This window comes from Akebia trifoliata, chromosome 11, assembly GCF_017979445.1.
Source record: "Akebia trifoliata isolate Shusen 1 chromosome 11, ASM1797944v1, whole genome shotgun sequence".
Classification (NCBI taxonomy): Eukaryota; Viridiplantae; Streptophyta; class Magnoliopsida; order Ranunculales; family Lardizabalaceae; genus Akebia; species Akebia trifoliata.
The window spans coordinates 24,930,127-24,948,698 of NC_141385.1; the positions used below are offsets into that span (position 1 = coordinate 24,930,127).

Here is an 18,572-nt window from a genome sequence, read left to right on the forward strand (position 1 = left end):
TAATCCTTCATTTGCGATTAAAGTGAAGGGTGCTTCAGGGTTCTAATCTTTCCTTGGCGATTAGCATTTTGAGTACCTCCATTATTGTTGGACCATTTGAAGGCACTTTAACAGTGAAAGATGTGCCTTCAACCTTAGTTGAACCATTCTTGGTACAATTGTTTTTGTGTGCCTCCCTCTTAAGTTTGACCATTCGAGGCACTAAGATTTTGACATACCTCTAGTATTGCTAGACCATTCTAGGAACTTTAGGTTTTTCTAGTTTTTTTGTGCTTCCAATCATGACTAGACAATTTTAGGGATATCTCATTTTTGAAGAAAATAGTCCCCTAAAGAGAGGATTATTTTGAAGACTCCAATATTTTTTATTATCCAAAATTTTCATCTAATGAAAATATTCTCACCAATTCTCACGACATAAGAAAATTCAACATCAAACACAATACTTTTTATAATTTTGAAAAGTAATTAAACAACCCCATGGTATGTACAATTTTAAAGTAAAATATACTTTTAAATTAATTAAATTTTTTGTTCAAACTAATTCAAGATCAATTTAACAACATTTATGAAAAGCAAGTTGAAGGCATTCAAACAATACACTAGGCAGTATGTCTTCTTAGACAATCAAAAAATGAATTATCGTAGTGTATCAGAGAGTCAAACATGACACATGCAAATGATAGAAAATAATCATGCACAGATGACATGGGCAAGCAAATGATGCATGGAAAGTGGACGATTAAACTAGAAAGGACAAACCATCAGATTTATTACGAAATCTAGGTGCAACCTTATCAACTTCTAGTTTAAGGTCAGTGTGTGGGATGGTGGATAGATAAAAAATGAACGTGAAAGAAATAAGGTATACAAGGAAGAAGGAAAAATTAGAAACACATAAAATAGGTAGGATAAAACCTCACTTAGAAAGAAAAATAACACTTAAATGAGATCAAGGAAAAGTCCTCAAATAAGAAATGGATAGAGAGACAAAGTCGTAATATCACCTAAATGATATGATTTTTCCAAAGAAAAATGTAGGGTATTACTCCAAACCAACCAACAAGAAAAAAAGACCCAAATTATGGAGACAATACAAAATCCGAGTTAGGAAAATGTATTGAAACCATAAAATGACTTAGAACCTCCGAAGAAGAACATGGGGTAGTACATAACCCTCCAGGATTGTAAAAGATATAGACACAAAAGAACTGTTGGATGCCACTACATAAATCTATTTTGAGCTTGCAGGGTCTATGGGCAACGCCCCCAATACAAAACATTCAGGGTAATTTGCTATTCAGAAATGCAATTTTTGATTTCTTGGTGGAAAATCTCTACTGGTGTAATGAATACAGAAAAACACTGAAAAATAACATGTAAAGTAAGTAGGGGTGACACATAGAGAATAGAGAGCTATCAGGCGATTGCTTAGAGAGAGATCAGGTGATCTCTTATAGAGAGATTGAGTGATCACTTAGAGAGAGAGCAGGCATTCACGTAAAGAATGATCGATTGTTAAAGAAAGAGACCAAGCGATTGCTCAAGAGAGCGACCAAGCAAATGTGCAAGAGAATGAATGGTCAGAACAGTGAGTGGTCAAGAAAATGAGAGATCACACAAGAAAGTGAACAATTGCGCATGAGAGAGCGATCGCTCTAAGGAGAACGGTCAACGATCGCTCTAACTGACAGAATGTTTTTACAAAGAAAATAAAAAATATCCATTAAAGCTAAAAAATAAAGATAAATAAGAACAATACATTTTAAGAAAATATAATTTCTATAAACAAGAGATGATATCGAACGTCTAAAATAGTGAGTTAGTGTTTGGAAAGAACCCAAACAGTGAGGAAAAACAATTACAAAAAAGCTTAGAAAAGAAAAAATATAGCAAAGAAGGAAGAAAAAAAGTAAGAAAACGGAGGGAGCCAAAAAAATTGATGTGAAAAACAAGGATCTAAAGTTTGTAATTGAAATTAAGTAAGGAAAACTCAGAAACTACAACCAAGAGGTTCAATGAAAGCACCATTTGTTCTCCCTCTTTTTGGATCCATCCATGGTGTGGAGTCCATCAGAGGAGTGGGGCATTACTATCTTTCTCTTTGGTACCATCCAGACAATAATTTGAGGGACATTTGAGAAGGAGACAATGGTTGAGTTTTTTTAGCCCTTGTTCTCATCACAAAGATGATGGATCAAGGATCCAACCTCACAAGTAATGAGGTAGTTCTTGACTCTTCGTTGTAAAATTTCAAGGAAGAACTTCTATTCCAATTCCAATTGATTTAACTCCATTAACTTGGTAGAAATAAATTACAAAACAAAAACTTAATAAATTCTTACCAAGAATAAAAGGAAATAGAGAGAAATCCAATAATTCCTTGAGTTTGTGATGTAAATTTAAAAGAGTTTCCTCTTACAATTTTTCCTCTTTTTGTTTTTTCTTTCTGATCCTCTCCTATTTATAAGGGGTCTAAATACATGAAATTACGAAAAGTCCTAGAAAAACATCAGATTGCTCTCTTTGATCAGAGTGATCGTTCAGAGCAATTGCTCTACATGAGTTTTTAAGGCTAGAGCGATCGGTCATCTAATTTTGTGATTTCTCTTTGAATTTTCTTCCATTTCTTCCCTATTTTGCAGGTATACATCTCATTGATTGAAAATGTGTCTTACACTAGACACAAACCTTAGTGAGCTAAAAGCATTGTATAGCACTTGGTTACACAATGCAAATGATTTTCATTGCAAAAAATTTGCATGGATCACCTAAATTCTTTAGAAATTTCAACAAATGATTTGCGGCACAAAAAGCACCGCAAATCATTTGCAAAATTATTTGAGTTCAACCTATTAAATTATGTCTTATCTCTTGTAAATTCATGTGCATTGACTGTAATAAGAACTAAAGGGTATGTTAATAATTTGAATTATTTTTTGATGAGGTTGAATAAGTTAAAATTATTTTCTAGTTATGCAAAAATTTGCGTTGCAAATATCAACGATATACAAAAAATAAAAATAATAGAAAAATAAATTGCGAGAGATCTCCCAATGGCTGCCAAGCAATAGTAAATCTTTCATTGCTAGTCATTGGTGGTGCAAATCATTTGCAAATGCAAATGATTTGTAAAGTAATAAGCAGGGCCTACATGTTCTGATCCCTTGCAATGGATCAAATACTATACCACTGTTGCCACTCTATTTTCAGAAGCACCACCAACAAATATCCTTGGTCGGTTTTAATGTACATTTGCAACAATTTTTTTGAGGGAGTTTCCGACAATTGAAAAGTATTTTCTTGTTAATAATTTCATCAATCAATTAAGCACTGCCACCAATATGTACTTTCCCATTCTTTACATATGCATAGTTGCAAGCTTGCAATAATCGCCAATTTTCTTGTACCAAGAAAATGACTATTTAAAGGGTTGTTATTGCATAGAAGATATGGTAAATGCAACAAATGTTACTTGGTTAGATTGGGGAGAAGAAAATTTTAGTTTGGCTTCTTGGAAATGTGTCTACTACATATTTAGTAAGTGGTGGTTCAAGGGGCCTAAACTCATAGTTCAATTGGAGTTGACACATTGAAATGCAATTCTGAGGTGACGACCTGTACAAGTCCAACTACTCATATTGAAAGATAATCCTCAGTATGTCATTATATTTGAAACATCTTATAGAGTAGGAGGTATATTTGAATTTCCTTTTCTTTGTGATCATCTTTTTGTTTGGGCTCTCTCTCTATTAGCTAGCGTCAATCTCCTATCGTATATAGAAATTTGTTTATTCTAAAAAAAAATACTATTCTTTGTCAACCAATTTTGGAAAAACCACCAAACACTCCTCCCACAAAAATCTGTAAAGTAAAATACCGTAAACGTAATGGATTTTGAGGTATAGAGATTTTTTTTTTCCCTTCACAGCGTATTTCATGAATCTTGGGCTCGGGAACATTGAACTAATAAACAAAAAAATAGTTTAGAAAAGAAAAAAAAATAAAAAAAATTGATGGGTTTGCTTTGGGCAATTTTAAATTGCAATCTTTATTTTTTTTTTTAACTGGCGGAGATAAGAGACTCACTTCAAACTAAGAGAACAATACAAACCACCATTAGTTTTAGGTGCACTTCGCATATTGTATTAAAATGAATAAAAAACAAAAAAGAACATATAAAATATTCGACAAGCACATGAATTCAACTGCAAAAAAGGTAATTATGCCATCTTATCAGATTGAATAAAACACCATCTTGTTCTTTGTTCTTCCTAACCTGCACAAGTGATCAGGAGAACACAAGTATTAAAGAATCAAATGTATTTTCTGCGATGGCAAATCCTCTGTAGTAAATTTTGTCCATAATTGAGAGAGCGTCTCACATTTAAAAAATGAATTAAGATCTAGAACGATGTGCACGTGGCAAGATTTGGTTAGTGTTGAAAATACATTGTAACTCTAAACAAGGAGTACGAATTTGCTGTAACGAAATTTCTGTGCTAAGGTGATGAATGATTAGGATGTTGCCACGTGTATTGAAAAAACCTCTTAAAATCCAAACTCCCTATTCAGAAATTTCATCTCCACCAACCAATCAAGTTTGCCTTTCAACACAAATGGCGTCTTTCATTGATTCATAAGCTTAGCACAGAAATTTCTTAACAGGCAGCCTATGTGTTTTAAATCAATCAAAACATGCCACGTAGGTACGATATGTTGGCCACCATTCTAGATTGCAACTCTTAAAGAATAAGTCCTAGTCTTTAAGGTGGTGGTTTAATTAGATCAGATAAAAAAGGTCAAGATTTTATTTTAAATGTGATCAAAGGCTTTGGAAATGTAAGATCACTGAACTCCAAAATTTTTTTTTTAGTTGTCGAAAAAGAATATTGAGTACCAAATCGAAAAGAAAATTGGGTTGTGAGGGAACTTACTGACTGTTCTTCGCAACATGGAGAGGAGAACTACGATGATGGCAAGTCCCGCCAATACACCGACAATTATGGCTACTGTTTTTCCGACATGGTCCTCATGGGAGGAATCTATATTATTACACAAAGATGCAAAATCAATGGTTATTACAAATTTCTATCAAAGCTAGCTAAGGTTGCAACTAAATCTAGGGAATGAAAATGACTTAAAAGGACCCTCATAGAGGTACTTTTTTCTAAATAATCCCTAAGTGTTAAGTTTTAGACGGTCTCTTGATAGTTCATAGACCTCATCTGACGTGTATAATGCATTTGAATTATCCAAACTATTCTTTTCTCATCTTTTTCACATAATTAAGTTTTCCACAGCATTTCCAATAATCTTTGATTATGGAGGATGAATGGAGAATGATATTCTCTTAATTTTGAACATCTAGACGTATTTTTTATTTTATTTCATTGATTTATAAAATAAAATGAAGAAAAAAAAGTTGAGATTCTAAATTTTTTGATGATTATGTTGTAATTTTTTATTTGAAACTGTGATTTATTCATTTTAGGTCTTTTGAGGAGATTTACTAATATCAAACTCAAAACGAAAAAATTGGGTTCACATTTATAATGTCGAGTTCATCATTTTTTATTGTCTATTTCAATTTTTTTATTGTCAAACTTACCACATAGTGTCAGTTCACCACTTTATATTGCGTAGTTTAACATTTAAGTACTGTCGAATTGGACGATATTTTCTTATAAAAATATAAGAAAATATCGTCAAACTCGACAATAATTAAATATAGAACTAGATAATAAAAAGTGGTGAACGTGGCACTATGTGGTGAGTTCGACACTAAGTAATTAAATGTTAAATTAGATAATAAAAAGTGGTGAACTTGATCCTATGTGGTGAGTTTAATAATAAAAATGTTGAATAAAAAGTGGTGACCTCGACATTGTAATGTGAACCAGGTTTTTCTTTTTTCGATGTCCATACTTGATAAATCTCCTCAAAATACTCAAAATGCATATATCATAGTTGAAAATCAAAAGTTACTGTGTAATTATAAATTTTTTTACAATCTCAATTTCATACTTTATTCTTTTAATGAAACATTAAAATACATAACAAAAATACATCTAAATATTCAAAATTAAGAGAATAATATCATCTTTCATTCGTCATTCATGATCAATGATCATTGAAAATGATTACAATTATTATTCGAAAACCTAAAGTTTTTAAAAACGATGAGAAAAAAGTAGTTTGAGTATTTCAAAGACATTATAAGCATGAGATGAAGTCTAGGGACTATTAAGAAAAAAAATATTTACTAAATGGACTATTAAGAGACCATCCAAAACTAAGGGATTATTTAAGAAAATTCCCTCCATCAGGGTTTTTTAAGTAATTTTCCCCTAAAGTTATGCAAGAAAACATATTTGCATAAATCAAAAGTATAGAATAATATTCCAATCTAAAAGGGTCTGTTAATACCAGGTATTGTTGGTCTGCCACTACCATATTGACCGTCGGAAAGTTCTTTTCACATAGGTGGGACCTAAAGAATATATCAAATATCCTTCTTCTTTTTTAAAGAAAAAATAATAATTTGAATTTAAAGGTTATAAATTATTGTAAGGGTTACAAAACCATATTTTAAAGAGAAATTTTATCAACACACCAACTTTTATTTATAACACATTAGTTAATGAAATTAAATGCATTACCCATCAAATATATAAGTAAAGAGATAAAAATCATCTTCAAAGATTTCTAAGAAAAATCTAAGGGAAGAAATTCTTAAAGGAGAAAAAGGAAGAGAAAAAGATTAAGTGAGAGAGAGAAGACATAAGAAAAGAAGAGAGAAATAGAAAGAGAGAATGAATTTGAGTTCAAAAATCTTATAAGAAATCTTAAATTTTAAAAAATATTTCTTTCTTTTAGGTCTAAAAAGGGTCCTATAAGAAAACCTAAACTTTAAAAACCCCATATACACTACTACACCAAGATGAATAGGGGTGTACCAATTAAAATTTTTGACATCAATTTTAAATAAAAACGAGATTAAAAACCTTTTTTTTTTACGGTTGTTAGCACGAAAAGGTTTTTAACATCAATTTTATTGAAACTAACGTTAAAATAGGTTAATCATAACATCGATTTATGAAAAAATCGATGTTATTTATTTACAATGCCAATTTTAGTAAAATCGACGTTACAAACCAATAATATAATATATAAACCACACATGCCTTTTCTGTTCTCTCAATTCTCTTCCTAATTTCCTTCTTCTCTGGCTCAAAACCCCAAACCCTAAACCTTCAAGCAACAAATTGACCACCTTAGAAGGAGAGCTTAGAAGAGACCATGAATAAAAGAAAAAACTTCATCTCATTGAGATCTCTGCATATTGGCTTGGAAGGGTTTAAGGAAATGAGGTTGAGACTATTTCTAAAGCTTTGACCTCTGTTTTGTAGGATTGCACTTGTAACGTTTAATAATGGATGTAAACTTCATCAGCTTGCAATCACTATCAAGTGTTACAACTGCAATATGACTTTCATGGTGAGTTTTATTTCTGTGGAGAAATTTGAATGAATCGATTAATGTATAGGCATTACTCAGAAAGAAAAAACTAAAAAAATTTTTTTTTTAAAATGAGAAGAAATGAGAAGCCATCATGTAAACCTAACACAAATATATATTAAAAAAAAAAAAAAAAAAACAAAAGTCAGTGTACTAGAATTAGAGTCGGGTCTAAAATGAAACCAAACCGATAGGAACTAGAACCATTAGGTTCTATCTAATGGGTACCTGATGGTACCCGGAACTAATTTATTTTATCATTTTTTAAATATTATAGATGATTTATTATTTTCTTTCATTTTAAAATTAATACATGTTATATAAAACTCTTCATTTTTTTTCATATAAATTATGCATTGGAGTCTAATATGGGCCATTTCTTTTAAAATTTATTATTTGCAAAGCAGATAACTTTTAATTTTCGAAAAAAATCATTAATTTATGTCTTTAATAGAATAAATTATAATTAAGTTGATAATTTGATAGATAATACCTAATTTTTTGTAAGGAAAAACAAAAGTTTATAGTGATTTGAAATAATTTTTCTCATTCTATTTTTTGGAACCGGAACCAATGGGTACCCCTGTATTTTTTTGGCGCTTCCGGTTCCATCAATCTTAGAACTGGCAAGAACCAGAACAAAAAAAAATAATAATGTGGTTATTGTTCTAAGTACGAACTGAACTGGAAGTGACCCATTGACACCCCTAACAAGAATTATTGGGAAGGGGAAAATATCAAAATGGTCATGTCTGAGGTTAAAATAGGTGACCCAACCATGCTTTTAAAATATGTAGAGCGATATTTATTTACTTTTATCAAAATGAATACTCACTGTAAGGTCCTATTTGCAATTTTGCTTTTTTGAGCCTCTTTTATAGATATCAAATAAAATATCAAATTTTAAAGAAAATCAGTTCATTTAAAAAAAAAAATAAATAAATAGAAAGTAAAATCAGTTTAATGTCCGTGTAATGGTAACCATTTTGGTTAAAATAAATAAATGACAAAGCAGGATTGTGCCTTTTGATAAATATTTTTAAAAAATAGCTGGGCGAGTCAGTAATTTTGGCAAAATACTAGCCGTTTTTGTAAACCAACCCATCGGAAACCTTTCCTGTACTCTTTTATGTGTATGTGCCTAAAAAGAATACAATTAGTGCTTTACAAGGGAACTATAGTTGTTGACACTTTGGCTTAGGCAACTTTGACCGACTCCTCTCTCTATACTTTCATTGAAATTTCTTAGAATTGGTAGGAACACCCTTTAAGCAAAGCTGAATGGACAGTGATCGAGTTCATTTAACAAGAAAAATATGCCTCATGTTCCTTGTCATGACAAGGTCTTTAAACCATAGTTTGAAAATTCATCTTAATTAATGGGAAACATGTCGAGTCTACTGATTTAGTTTTCAAGTTAACTCATTTGGAAACTCGTTTGAACCAAATCCCAAGTCAACTTGGTTATTTTTGGGAAATTTAACCGAGTTATAATTTAATTATTAATTCTAAAACATGGAAATTCAATTAAGTTGATTTGTCTAATGAGTTGGATCGAGTTTCTAGTTTTAAAAGATATAACATCAACATCAAGGAACATTCCTCATGAGTCATGACACCATTATGGACTGAACTGAAAAACTACACTTCACTAGCAAGGATTAATATCTCCTATTAATGTTTCTTCTCTTTTAATTATTTTAAAATTTTGAAATGAAATTAAAATATTTGAAATTTTTACAATGTTCATTTTAGGTAAAATTCTCACAAAAGTTAGAAAAAATTATGAAATTCCCATCTCAGTACAATACTATTCATTGTAAGTGTCTAAACTTTAGAAAATTAAATTTAAAATTAAAAAAGAAAAAAACAATAGTATTATATGTATCTGTATCCATTAGAAATGCGTCAAACATATGTTGAGACAGATATAAGAATACTTAAACTATGGATATACACCATAATTTGCGCCACATGTCAAGCTGTTGTTGGGCTGTCAAAAAATCACTATGTATGTTTATACTAAAAGACAAGAAAGCATGACTTAGAACCATAGATTTTTCTCAGGATACACAACTTACATTCTGATAAATATATGCAGTTGTATATATCGAGAAAAATAATATATGGTTCTAGCACATGCTTGGGGCTGTGTGTCATAGGGTAAGGTAAGTTAAGGGGGGGGGTAAGAAAAATCATTATTCCTTTTGCGATACATAGTTGTAGAGAATGCTAATGTCTCTTACGGTCTAGGATGTTAGTATTTCCTTATATATAATTTATTTTATTTTGTTAAATGAATCCTACAATTATAAAATTTATTTGATGAATGATTAAATATCAAATAAATGTTTTTGGTATGTTTAAACACGGTAAAATATTTTTCTCTGCATATGCTAGTGTTTCACAAATATAAAAAATATATAGAAGACGTTCTTGAACATTGTGATACTTGAAATTCCATAACATGTCATTCAGATAATTATAAAAAAAATGGAATACATTTTTAAATCAAACAGAACTTTGAACCATATGTTGTTACTAATGAAATGACAAAGGAGCATCTAATAAACCCTCAGTATTAATTAAAAGGAGACCTGATTTTGGTTTAGATCTTAGCCTAGTAACATACGCATAAGCAAGAAAAATAGAAGAAAAACAAGTTAATAAGAGACGCACCTGTACTGGATTCATAGTACCCCGAGGCCCAATATCGAGCGTAGCACTGTGACAGGTAAACATCGGCAGCTGAAGCCGATCCACATATATTCTTCAGCTTCCCCACAGCTTCGGAAAGACATGAAGAGCAATCTGCCTGACCCAAATCTCCTAAACACTGAGCAAAACCTTCCACCAATCCCATACTGCTGACTCGAAAACTAGTAGCCGCTTGTAAGTCAGCAAGAACATCGTCCCTCCGCTTAAAGAAATCAACATCACTGCTTGTGCTTCGACTACACTTCTTGTACGCAAGGGTCGTATCAGGCTTTCCTAAGAAATCACGGTTCTCGTATCTGACCAAGCAACCTTCTAACTGTAAATTGGCCACATAAGTGTAAGGACATACTAAACCAATCTGACCAACAGCATTTTGGATGCATTGGGCACAATCAAGTATCCTCAAATCACCTCTACATTGGTATAGACCATATGCAGGGACATCAGAGGTGCCGTTTCCGACAGCAAAGCTATTGTAGGAGGATTGAGAGGCAGAGCTAGCTATAGAAGATACTACAGAATTGAGGTTGCCTTCAAAGGCAGAGTTGGGTTGGTACTTATCCTGAGAGCAACCTGCATAGATGAAGACGTGAGCTTGAACATGGTTGATAAGATTACAGAGAGAAGAAGAGATTAGAAAAGAGAATGAAGAGAGTTTCAGAGCTAGTAAGATGGTGGTGTTAATGGAGTATTGATGGTTCTTCAACATTCTTCTTTTTTTTTTTTTTGGTTTTTTTTGTTTTTAATTCTCTTTGTTGTTTTGTTTTGTTTTGTTGAATTGAAGGAATTAGATGCTTTTTGGTCTTTTTTATTGTGCAGTCTTCTTTGTGAAGAAACAGGTCCCATTGGTCTTCATTGTCCTACTTGTGCTACTTTAGGGGGTGATAATTCCATATACTTGTTCTCAATTTTTGTCAATTTATGGTCCTAAAGACCACCTTTTTTTCTTTTTTCTTTTTCTTTTTCTTTTTCTTTTCTTCTGCTTTTATTTTTCTAAGCAAACAATGGAAATTAAATTCAAAATAAATATAGAATTAATGTTAGTGGCATACCCACTTGATAACATGATAGAAGGGATGGAAGTACTAATAAAACTCCAAATATAAATAGAACATTCAAGAATTCAGCTGCATGTATATATATATATATATATATGAAATAATAGCATCCACAACCTTATTACCTCCTCTAAAGACATAGTGAATGATGGTGCAAAGAGAATTTTTCAAACAATCGAAAGTCCAAACAACCTTATTCCCATCCATTAACCACCTAAGGGAATATAGTCCTCTCATTTTAGTGACTCATACACTAGAAAGGAATTAAGGGCGTGTTTGAAAATAGGAGTTCGAGTTACAGCTCACACCTTAAAATTTTAATTGGTTGTTTGATTCACCAAGTCCATGGAGTTGCAATTCCAAGATGGTCTTCAATGAAATCACCTTGATCTTTTTTCACTAAATTATTAAAAAAAATGTATATGACTGAAAACTGGGGATTTTATGAGACTTGGGACTAGCCACTTAGTTTAGGTCTAGGAACTAAAAATAACACCAAAACAGATCTGGATCGATCCATGAATAAGAGAAATAAATAAGGGATCAGATTACGAGTTTCTGAAGGTGTTAAGCATTGAACCCGCCTAATCGAGATGATCAATCTCTATTACAATACAAAATTATCCTACAGTCAACATACAGAGACTAAAGTCAAATTAGGATCCAATCATCATCAATTTATGCCAAATTTACTAAACAAATCATTTGGTTAAAATTCTCCAAATATCCAAATAATTTCTCGAATTACGCACATAAAAAGAAAAAAATACAAAAAAGTCCTATTTATATTTCATGCGAAAAAGTCCACATGGTAATAAATTTCAATTGAAGAGTGAAAATATGAGTTTGTAAAAAATTTCCAAATTGAAAAAACATTGCTTTGAGCAAGATCACCAAATCGGCAAAAATGGGACATGTAACTCCTAATAGCCAAATCGAAAATGCAAGATTTCTAAATTAGAGAATTCTGAATACATGTAGAATTTCTTAGTTGGAAAGTGATAAGCACATGCAAAATTCCCAAATCAGAAAATCATAAAATAAATGCAAAATTTTCAAATTGAAAAGTTAAGAATAACACAAAATTTCTAAATAAAAAAATTATGAAAAACTTTAAAGCTTCTAAATTGAAAAATTATGATCACATGGTAAATCCCCAAATCAGAAAATTATGAACTAAACATAAAATTTTCGAACTTGAATGTTACGAATAACACAAAATTTTCAAATCAAAGAACTATGAATAAATATGAAACTTCTAAAATGAAAAATTATGGTCACATGGTAAATTCCCAAATTAGAAAATTAAAAATAACACAAAATTTCCAAATTAGTGGATTACATATAAATATGAAATTTCTAACTCGAAAAAATTATGAACACATGAAATTTCCAAATTAGAAAATTATGCATACGAACTTTTCAAATTAGAAAATTGTGAATACGAAAATTTTAAATCGACAAACCACATCATATGTTAGGATTCATTGAATCGAACATTATCTATCCCTAAACATGAATAGTTTTTAGGGTGATTCAAGTTTTTATAGTCACAAAAAAATTCAATCAACTTCAATTTTAACATATAAAAAAAATTAACTTGACCATGATGATTGTAGAGGGATAAAATCGTCTCCCATATGAATCGTTCATCCGCACTATTAACACACACCCTGAGGTAGACATGTGGCATCATTTGAAAATGACTCTATCTTATTTAAGGAAGAATCTCAATTTAAGAGGGTTCTTCTCTTTTTATGTAATTATTAATTTGGATAAGGGGTAATATGGTCAATTGTATCTTAATTAGGGTTAGGATTCTTTTTAAGGTTTTTCTATTTAAAGGTCTTGAGGTCATGGTAGAAAGAAAAAAAAATGGAGAGGAGGTGAGGAGGCCATGCAATCGTGAGATTTATAGTGAAACAACTTTCCGAGTTTGTGAACGTAGGTATGTTTGCTGAACCATGTAAAAAAATCATTGTCTTCTCTATCTTTTCATGTTCTTTCTATTATTTTATGGATTTAGTGGTGAAATCTTGATCGAGGTTAATTTATCAAAAAATCAACCTCTATAATTAGCGCTGTCCATGGGAACAAAATAAGGAACACAACGTACACATGGAAATTGGGGGTGAGTGGGAATTCAGTAACTCATGGATCAAATGCAAGTTTGAAATTCAATGATTCATAGATTGGGGGTGAGTGAGTTTTACTTTTTATGGCTTTTCTTGGTTATGAAAGTGGGTTCAAAGAAGAGAAAGGATGGCAAGGATGGGTGGTCCATCGTTTGGGGGCTATCATGAGACCCTAGATCTGGGAATGGATGGAGGTAATGAAAGGAAGGTGGCCGAAAGTTCTTTTGGAGTTGAAGAAAGAAAATAAAAGAAATTAAACTTTTTTTGTGATTGTGGGTGCTATGATGCAAGAGGAGGGGCATTTGACAATGGAGATTAGGAAAGGAAAAGAAGAAAAGGAATTGTGAGGTGGTAGGCAACAAAAGAAGAGAAAAAAACAATGTTAAGTCGATTCAAGTTGACCCTTGGATGAACAAGACAAGTTGACTCGACGCACTAAGACTTTGGACTCACATCTAAGAGAAACGACTCACGCATGCGGTCTTGGGGATTACACGGTCCAGGTATTGTTGTTATATTGAAAGATAATTAAAGGTAAATGTTTGGGTGCTTGATCTATTCATTATGGTTGATGTATGAGCCACATTATCTTATTTTGAAAAAGTAATAGTTAAAGTATAATAAAAAAGTGATTTGGTGTTCTACATTATATGCACATCATTTTTTAATGTTCCTTGGAACCCTTTTTTAAGTAAAATCAAAGAGGAACACGACAAAATTAAATAGGGATTAAGTTGAATTGATTGCTTAGCCGATACATTAATATAGATTTATGAGACTATTTATTGTTGCATTAGTAACATTAATAAAGAGTTGGATAAAAAGGTAATGGGGTAAGTTAGGGTGTGGGCGTACACAAATAACGTTTATTTGTATGTATCTAGTTAAACATTTTGACTAAAACTAGCAAGAAATATTATGTAATACCCCAGATTTTCAACTCGTATCTCGAAGAAGTCAAAGGGTGATATTTCAAGGAAAATACCAAAGAAGGAAATTACATTTGATTTTACCCACTTGGAGTTCCACCTAGTATGAAAAAGAGTGATCCATCGTTGTTGATGGAGGAGGGACACTTCCATCGAGAGACTCGTAACTAACTCGACCATTGGGTCCCGAAGTCGTTCAACCTTGAGTCCTTGCTACCAATCCTTGATTTTCAAGTTAGTTAAGTGTGTCCGATAACCACAACTAAGTAAGGGAATCTCGATTCTTATTAATAATCGTAGATTTCGGAAAATTGCATTTAGGGATGTTTCGAAACTTGTGTTTGTTTTAAATTTATAGAATGTCACTTAAATTATTTCAAATTCATGCGAGAAATCGTTATGTTTGATATGTTTTATCGTAGTTTGAATATTTAATTCGTAGGTGGGTTATTAGAATAAAAAACGAGAGAAAAACAAAGAAAAAATTAAAAAATTTGTGAATTTCCAGCGTTCTGACAGTGCCACCGTGCTCCAATCACGGTGCCACTGTGAGCCACCATGCACTATTTACGGTGCCACCTTGAAAATTAAAAAGTGCCCAAAAAAAATTTTTGATATTTTTTTTTGGATTTCTCATGCTTTTAACATTCCAAAACAACTACTTATGGCCCCCGTAACTCCTTCAAACGAAACGGAAACAAAATAAACAAATTTTCGTCACGATGGGAATATTTTAAGTATTCGCGTGATATCTTTTGCATTACCTTGAATTAGGTTACAAAATTACATGGCCCTTCTTATGTTTTCAAGGGCCTTCATTTACGAAAATCCATTTTCAATTTCGACAACTTTAAAAAATTGAGTTTTCGACACTTAGCCAAATTTTCATCAATTTTTCTAGTTTTGACAGTTTGCCTTCGCATATCTGTTGGGACCTCGTTTTAAATAAACCTTGATGGTTTTCGATGAAAAGATCAAAAAAATGACTTTTAAAGATTGAAAATGGATGATTTGATTTGAAAAAATGAAAAGTGAGAATGGAAAAAGGGATGAATCGATAAAATGTTAGAGTCACACCCGAGGGGTGATGTCTGTATTTTACATTGTATGTTGTATGTAGGTTGGTAAAAAGATATCCAGGTTATTAATGAAAGGGTTGCATGTTTATTTAAATTTATGTTGGCATAGAGGCTCCGAGTACTGTTGTTTATTTTAGGTCGGGTGGCCACAGTTGCATGGTAGGCACTGGATATCCATTTTCAATCCTGTTCTGTTAATTTATCTTTTATTTTAAATGAAAAACAATATTTATATTTACCTATTTTGTGAGCTGTTAAAGGGTCTGTGAATGCCTGAAGGGATATTGTGTCACATCATCCAGAGGGATGTATGATAGGGACCACCAAGCTCATACGTGGTATGGGACGAGTATGAGAGTGGAGTCACAACTGGAATTCGAGTCCATTCCTTTCTTATCTTTACCAGTGAACGTGTATTGTAAAAGTAGTCGTATACGAATGGAGTGTTTATTTTGGGAATCACATCACGCCTGATAGGCATAGATGAAGATGATTAGTCAGTGATCACTAACAATCTAGTAGTAGTCGAATGTTCTGACACATCGAAAAGAGACCCATTGCTTACAGTCACGTTAAACGGCCAGCCTGAGCCGGATAAATGGTCCTGCAAGCGTGGTAAACAGTGACCAGTCATAAAATCAGGAACTGCGATGTTATTGAAGGATATCATGTCCCGACTAGGAGCGATCCAGTTGTGAATCCCAACTCTTTAATTCTAGTACTCCACCACTTGTACTATGTATCTGTTGTTATATTTTGAACTATAAACTGAAAAGCATGTCTACTATTTCAATGTTGTCACTATACCTGCATAAAATGAAAAATGTATAGTGAGTGTCGATGATTGATGATAAGTGAACTTTTAAACTGTTTAGTTGTTCATCCCCGTCTATATGTACCAGTTCATCGTATTTTATTTTGTAAAACCTTGCATGTATTAAAATGTTCAGCATTTTTACTCGATCATGTTCAGGGAGGGTTATTAGTAGGAATTGGTTGTGGACTTACTGGGTAATTCTCATTACTCACCTTTTCCTTCTTATTTTTTTAGTTTTAGCACTTGCAGTTACCGAGACAGGCGTAGAGTCGTTAAGTGAGGAGTATCTGGTCGATCAGATCGACGATCAGGGTCTCTTGCTTAATGAGCACTTGGGCTACATCCCCTAGTGTTGTCAGTTTCATCCAGGATTATGTAGTCTTTGTATTGAGAGTTTAGGTCTATGCTAGAGTGAGAGCATTTTTGTAAGCCTGTATATTGTTAAATCTTCTGCACTCTGATATACTCATGTATTAGATGTTTTTAGTCTTCCGCTGTTATTTCTGTGTTGTCTTTATATATAATCAGAATTTGTGGTATATTAGATAACGATGTTTTTGAGTTCCGTGGAACGCTAACATAAATAGGGGGGAGCCATGTCTGAATTTTCAAAGTGGCCTTGGGATTTGTGTTAATGTTTGGTGGGGCGCCACATATTAAGTTCAAAGGTAGACAAGAAAAAAAATTAATTTGAATACCTACTGGTGCATCAATTTTGATGTATTTTACAATCATAAAGAAGACTAAGACAAAATACTATTGTTAACCTATTTAAATGAGTTGTTTGGCATTGATATCATCAAGACTAACTCCAGTGTACTAAGGTTAATGTAAAAAAAAGGTCAATGTGAGAAGAGATTTGATTGAGCATTGATTTGACATTCCTTACTTAGCAATTATATTACCAAGCCAATTCTCATGTGACAGGTTATAATAATATGTTAACTCAAAAGGGAAGTGTTGTGCCTTGTACAAATACATGGGCCTTACCATAGCTAGGCCTAAGGTGATATAACCAAATTATGTTACTATTATGTTAAGCTAACAGCATCATTCGATGGAAAGTGACACTCAACCAATGGCAGGGAATGATATTGCCAAGTCTAATTTTTTATAACAAAATTCATGTGGAGGTACAAGGGCCTAGTGTGAAAATTGTAGGGTATTTCTATGAAAAACATGTGTCAACAAGGTGCCATGGAAAAGGAAGGTGATCCACCATGTCGAGACATGAACATTATAGATTTCAAAACAAAGAGATGTATAACAAATACGGTGATACAATTAGGTATTTATGTTAAATTCAAAATTCTTAAATCTTATTAATTGTAGAAACAAACAATAGTGCCAAGTGATTATATTACTTAAGGGCTTAGGTCATGCACAAGATAAAGTGCCATGTGACACAATTTATTACCTGAGTCAACTCAGCATCAAAATAAGGTGTGGGCAAATGGTTGGGGGCTCCATTCGTTCTCGTAAGATGGATTCCATGTGATCCAATTTGTTTTGTTGGATTGTCCCAACAAAAGAAAATTTTGAGGGCTAATTTTATGTCTAACTCGGTCAAGTCTACAGACTCTACTGAGTCAAGTAGTTCAATTTATAATTCATTATTGTAGGTTTGGGGGCTTAGTTTGAACTCATAATAAGGGTCCTCTGTAACCCAATCTATTACTTGAGGTGGCTCGATTTAAAAGTAGTATAGAAGTTAATCTCGTACCTAACATGATTAAGTTTAGGGACTCTGTTGAGGTGAAAGGTTCATCCCATAATTCTAACCCACCGAGATAAAAAGTATACACTGGACTCGGTGCAAGCCCAATTAATAAAATAAAATGGTTAATTAATACTTAAAGACTCAGTCCAAGTATAATTAAAGACTTGGACTCGAGATTACGCAAACGATATATTTTTAATGATGGTTTTATAAATTATTTTCCTTGAAGTTTTCAAAAAGGTAGGAAAAATGTACTTGATTTCCTTCCAATTTTATAAGAAAAAAATATTCTTTTGTGGGGTTAAATTTCGGTGTACTGATGGACTCTGCCTCACGGATCTGAAGTCGCTCCTTCCACTGCTAGCTAACACCAGCATGGTACCTGCTAAAAATTCTCCGACGCACAAGTTGAGTAGCAGAGGAATATTGGATAAAATTGGTTAGACTCTCAATCGACCAATAGATCCTCAAGTTTGTGCATATTGTGCTATTTATAGATCCTTCATTCGAATCAAGATTTTTTCTTCTCGCGGGAGGTGATCCCCGTGAATCTCGTGATTCCTAGGATCATAAACGAAATGGGGATCTTTGAGAT

At 32.5% G+C, this 18,572-nt stretch overlaps 1 protein-coding gene across 2 annotated transcripts; it reads right to left on the bottom strand.

The window, feature by feature from the left end:
* Positions 1-4,031: 4,031 nt before the first annotated feature.
* On the bottom strand, positions 4,032-11,105 carry PDLP8 (plasmodesmata-located protein 8). Of its 2 annotated transcripts, XM_086417329.1 has the most exons (3): positions 10,201-11,102; positions 4,938-5,045; positions 4,032-4,279 (listed from the first exon to the last, which is right to left on the bottom strand). In XM_086417329.1, exons 1-3 carry the CDS (start codon positions 10,946-10,948, stop codon positions 4,275-4,277), a joined length of 861 nt encoding a protein of 286 aa, XP_086273455.1. In that variant the 5' UTR covers positions 10,949-11,102; the 3' UTR covers positions 4,032-4,274. The 2 variants fall into 2 exon arrangements, with proteins under 2 accessions (XP_086273455.1, XP_086273454.1); XM_086417328.1 differs by lacking the exon at positions 4,032-4,279 and having other exon boundaries at positions 4,291-5,045; positions 10,201-11,105.
* Positions 11,106-18,572: the final 7,467 nt, after the last annotated feature.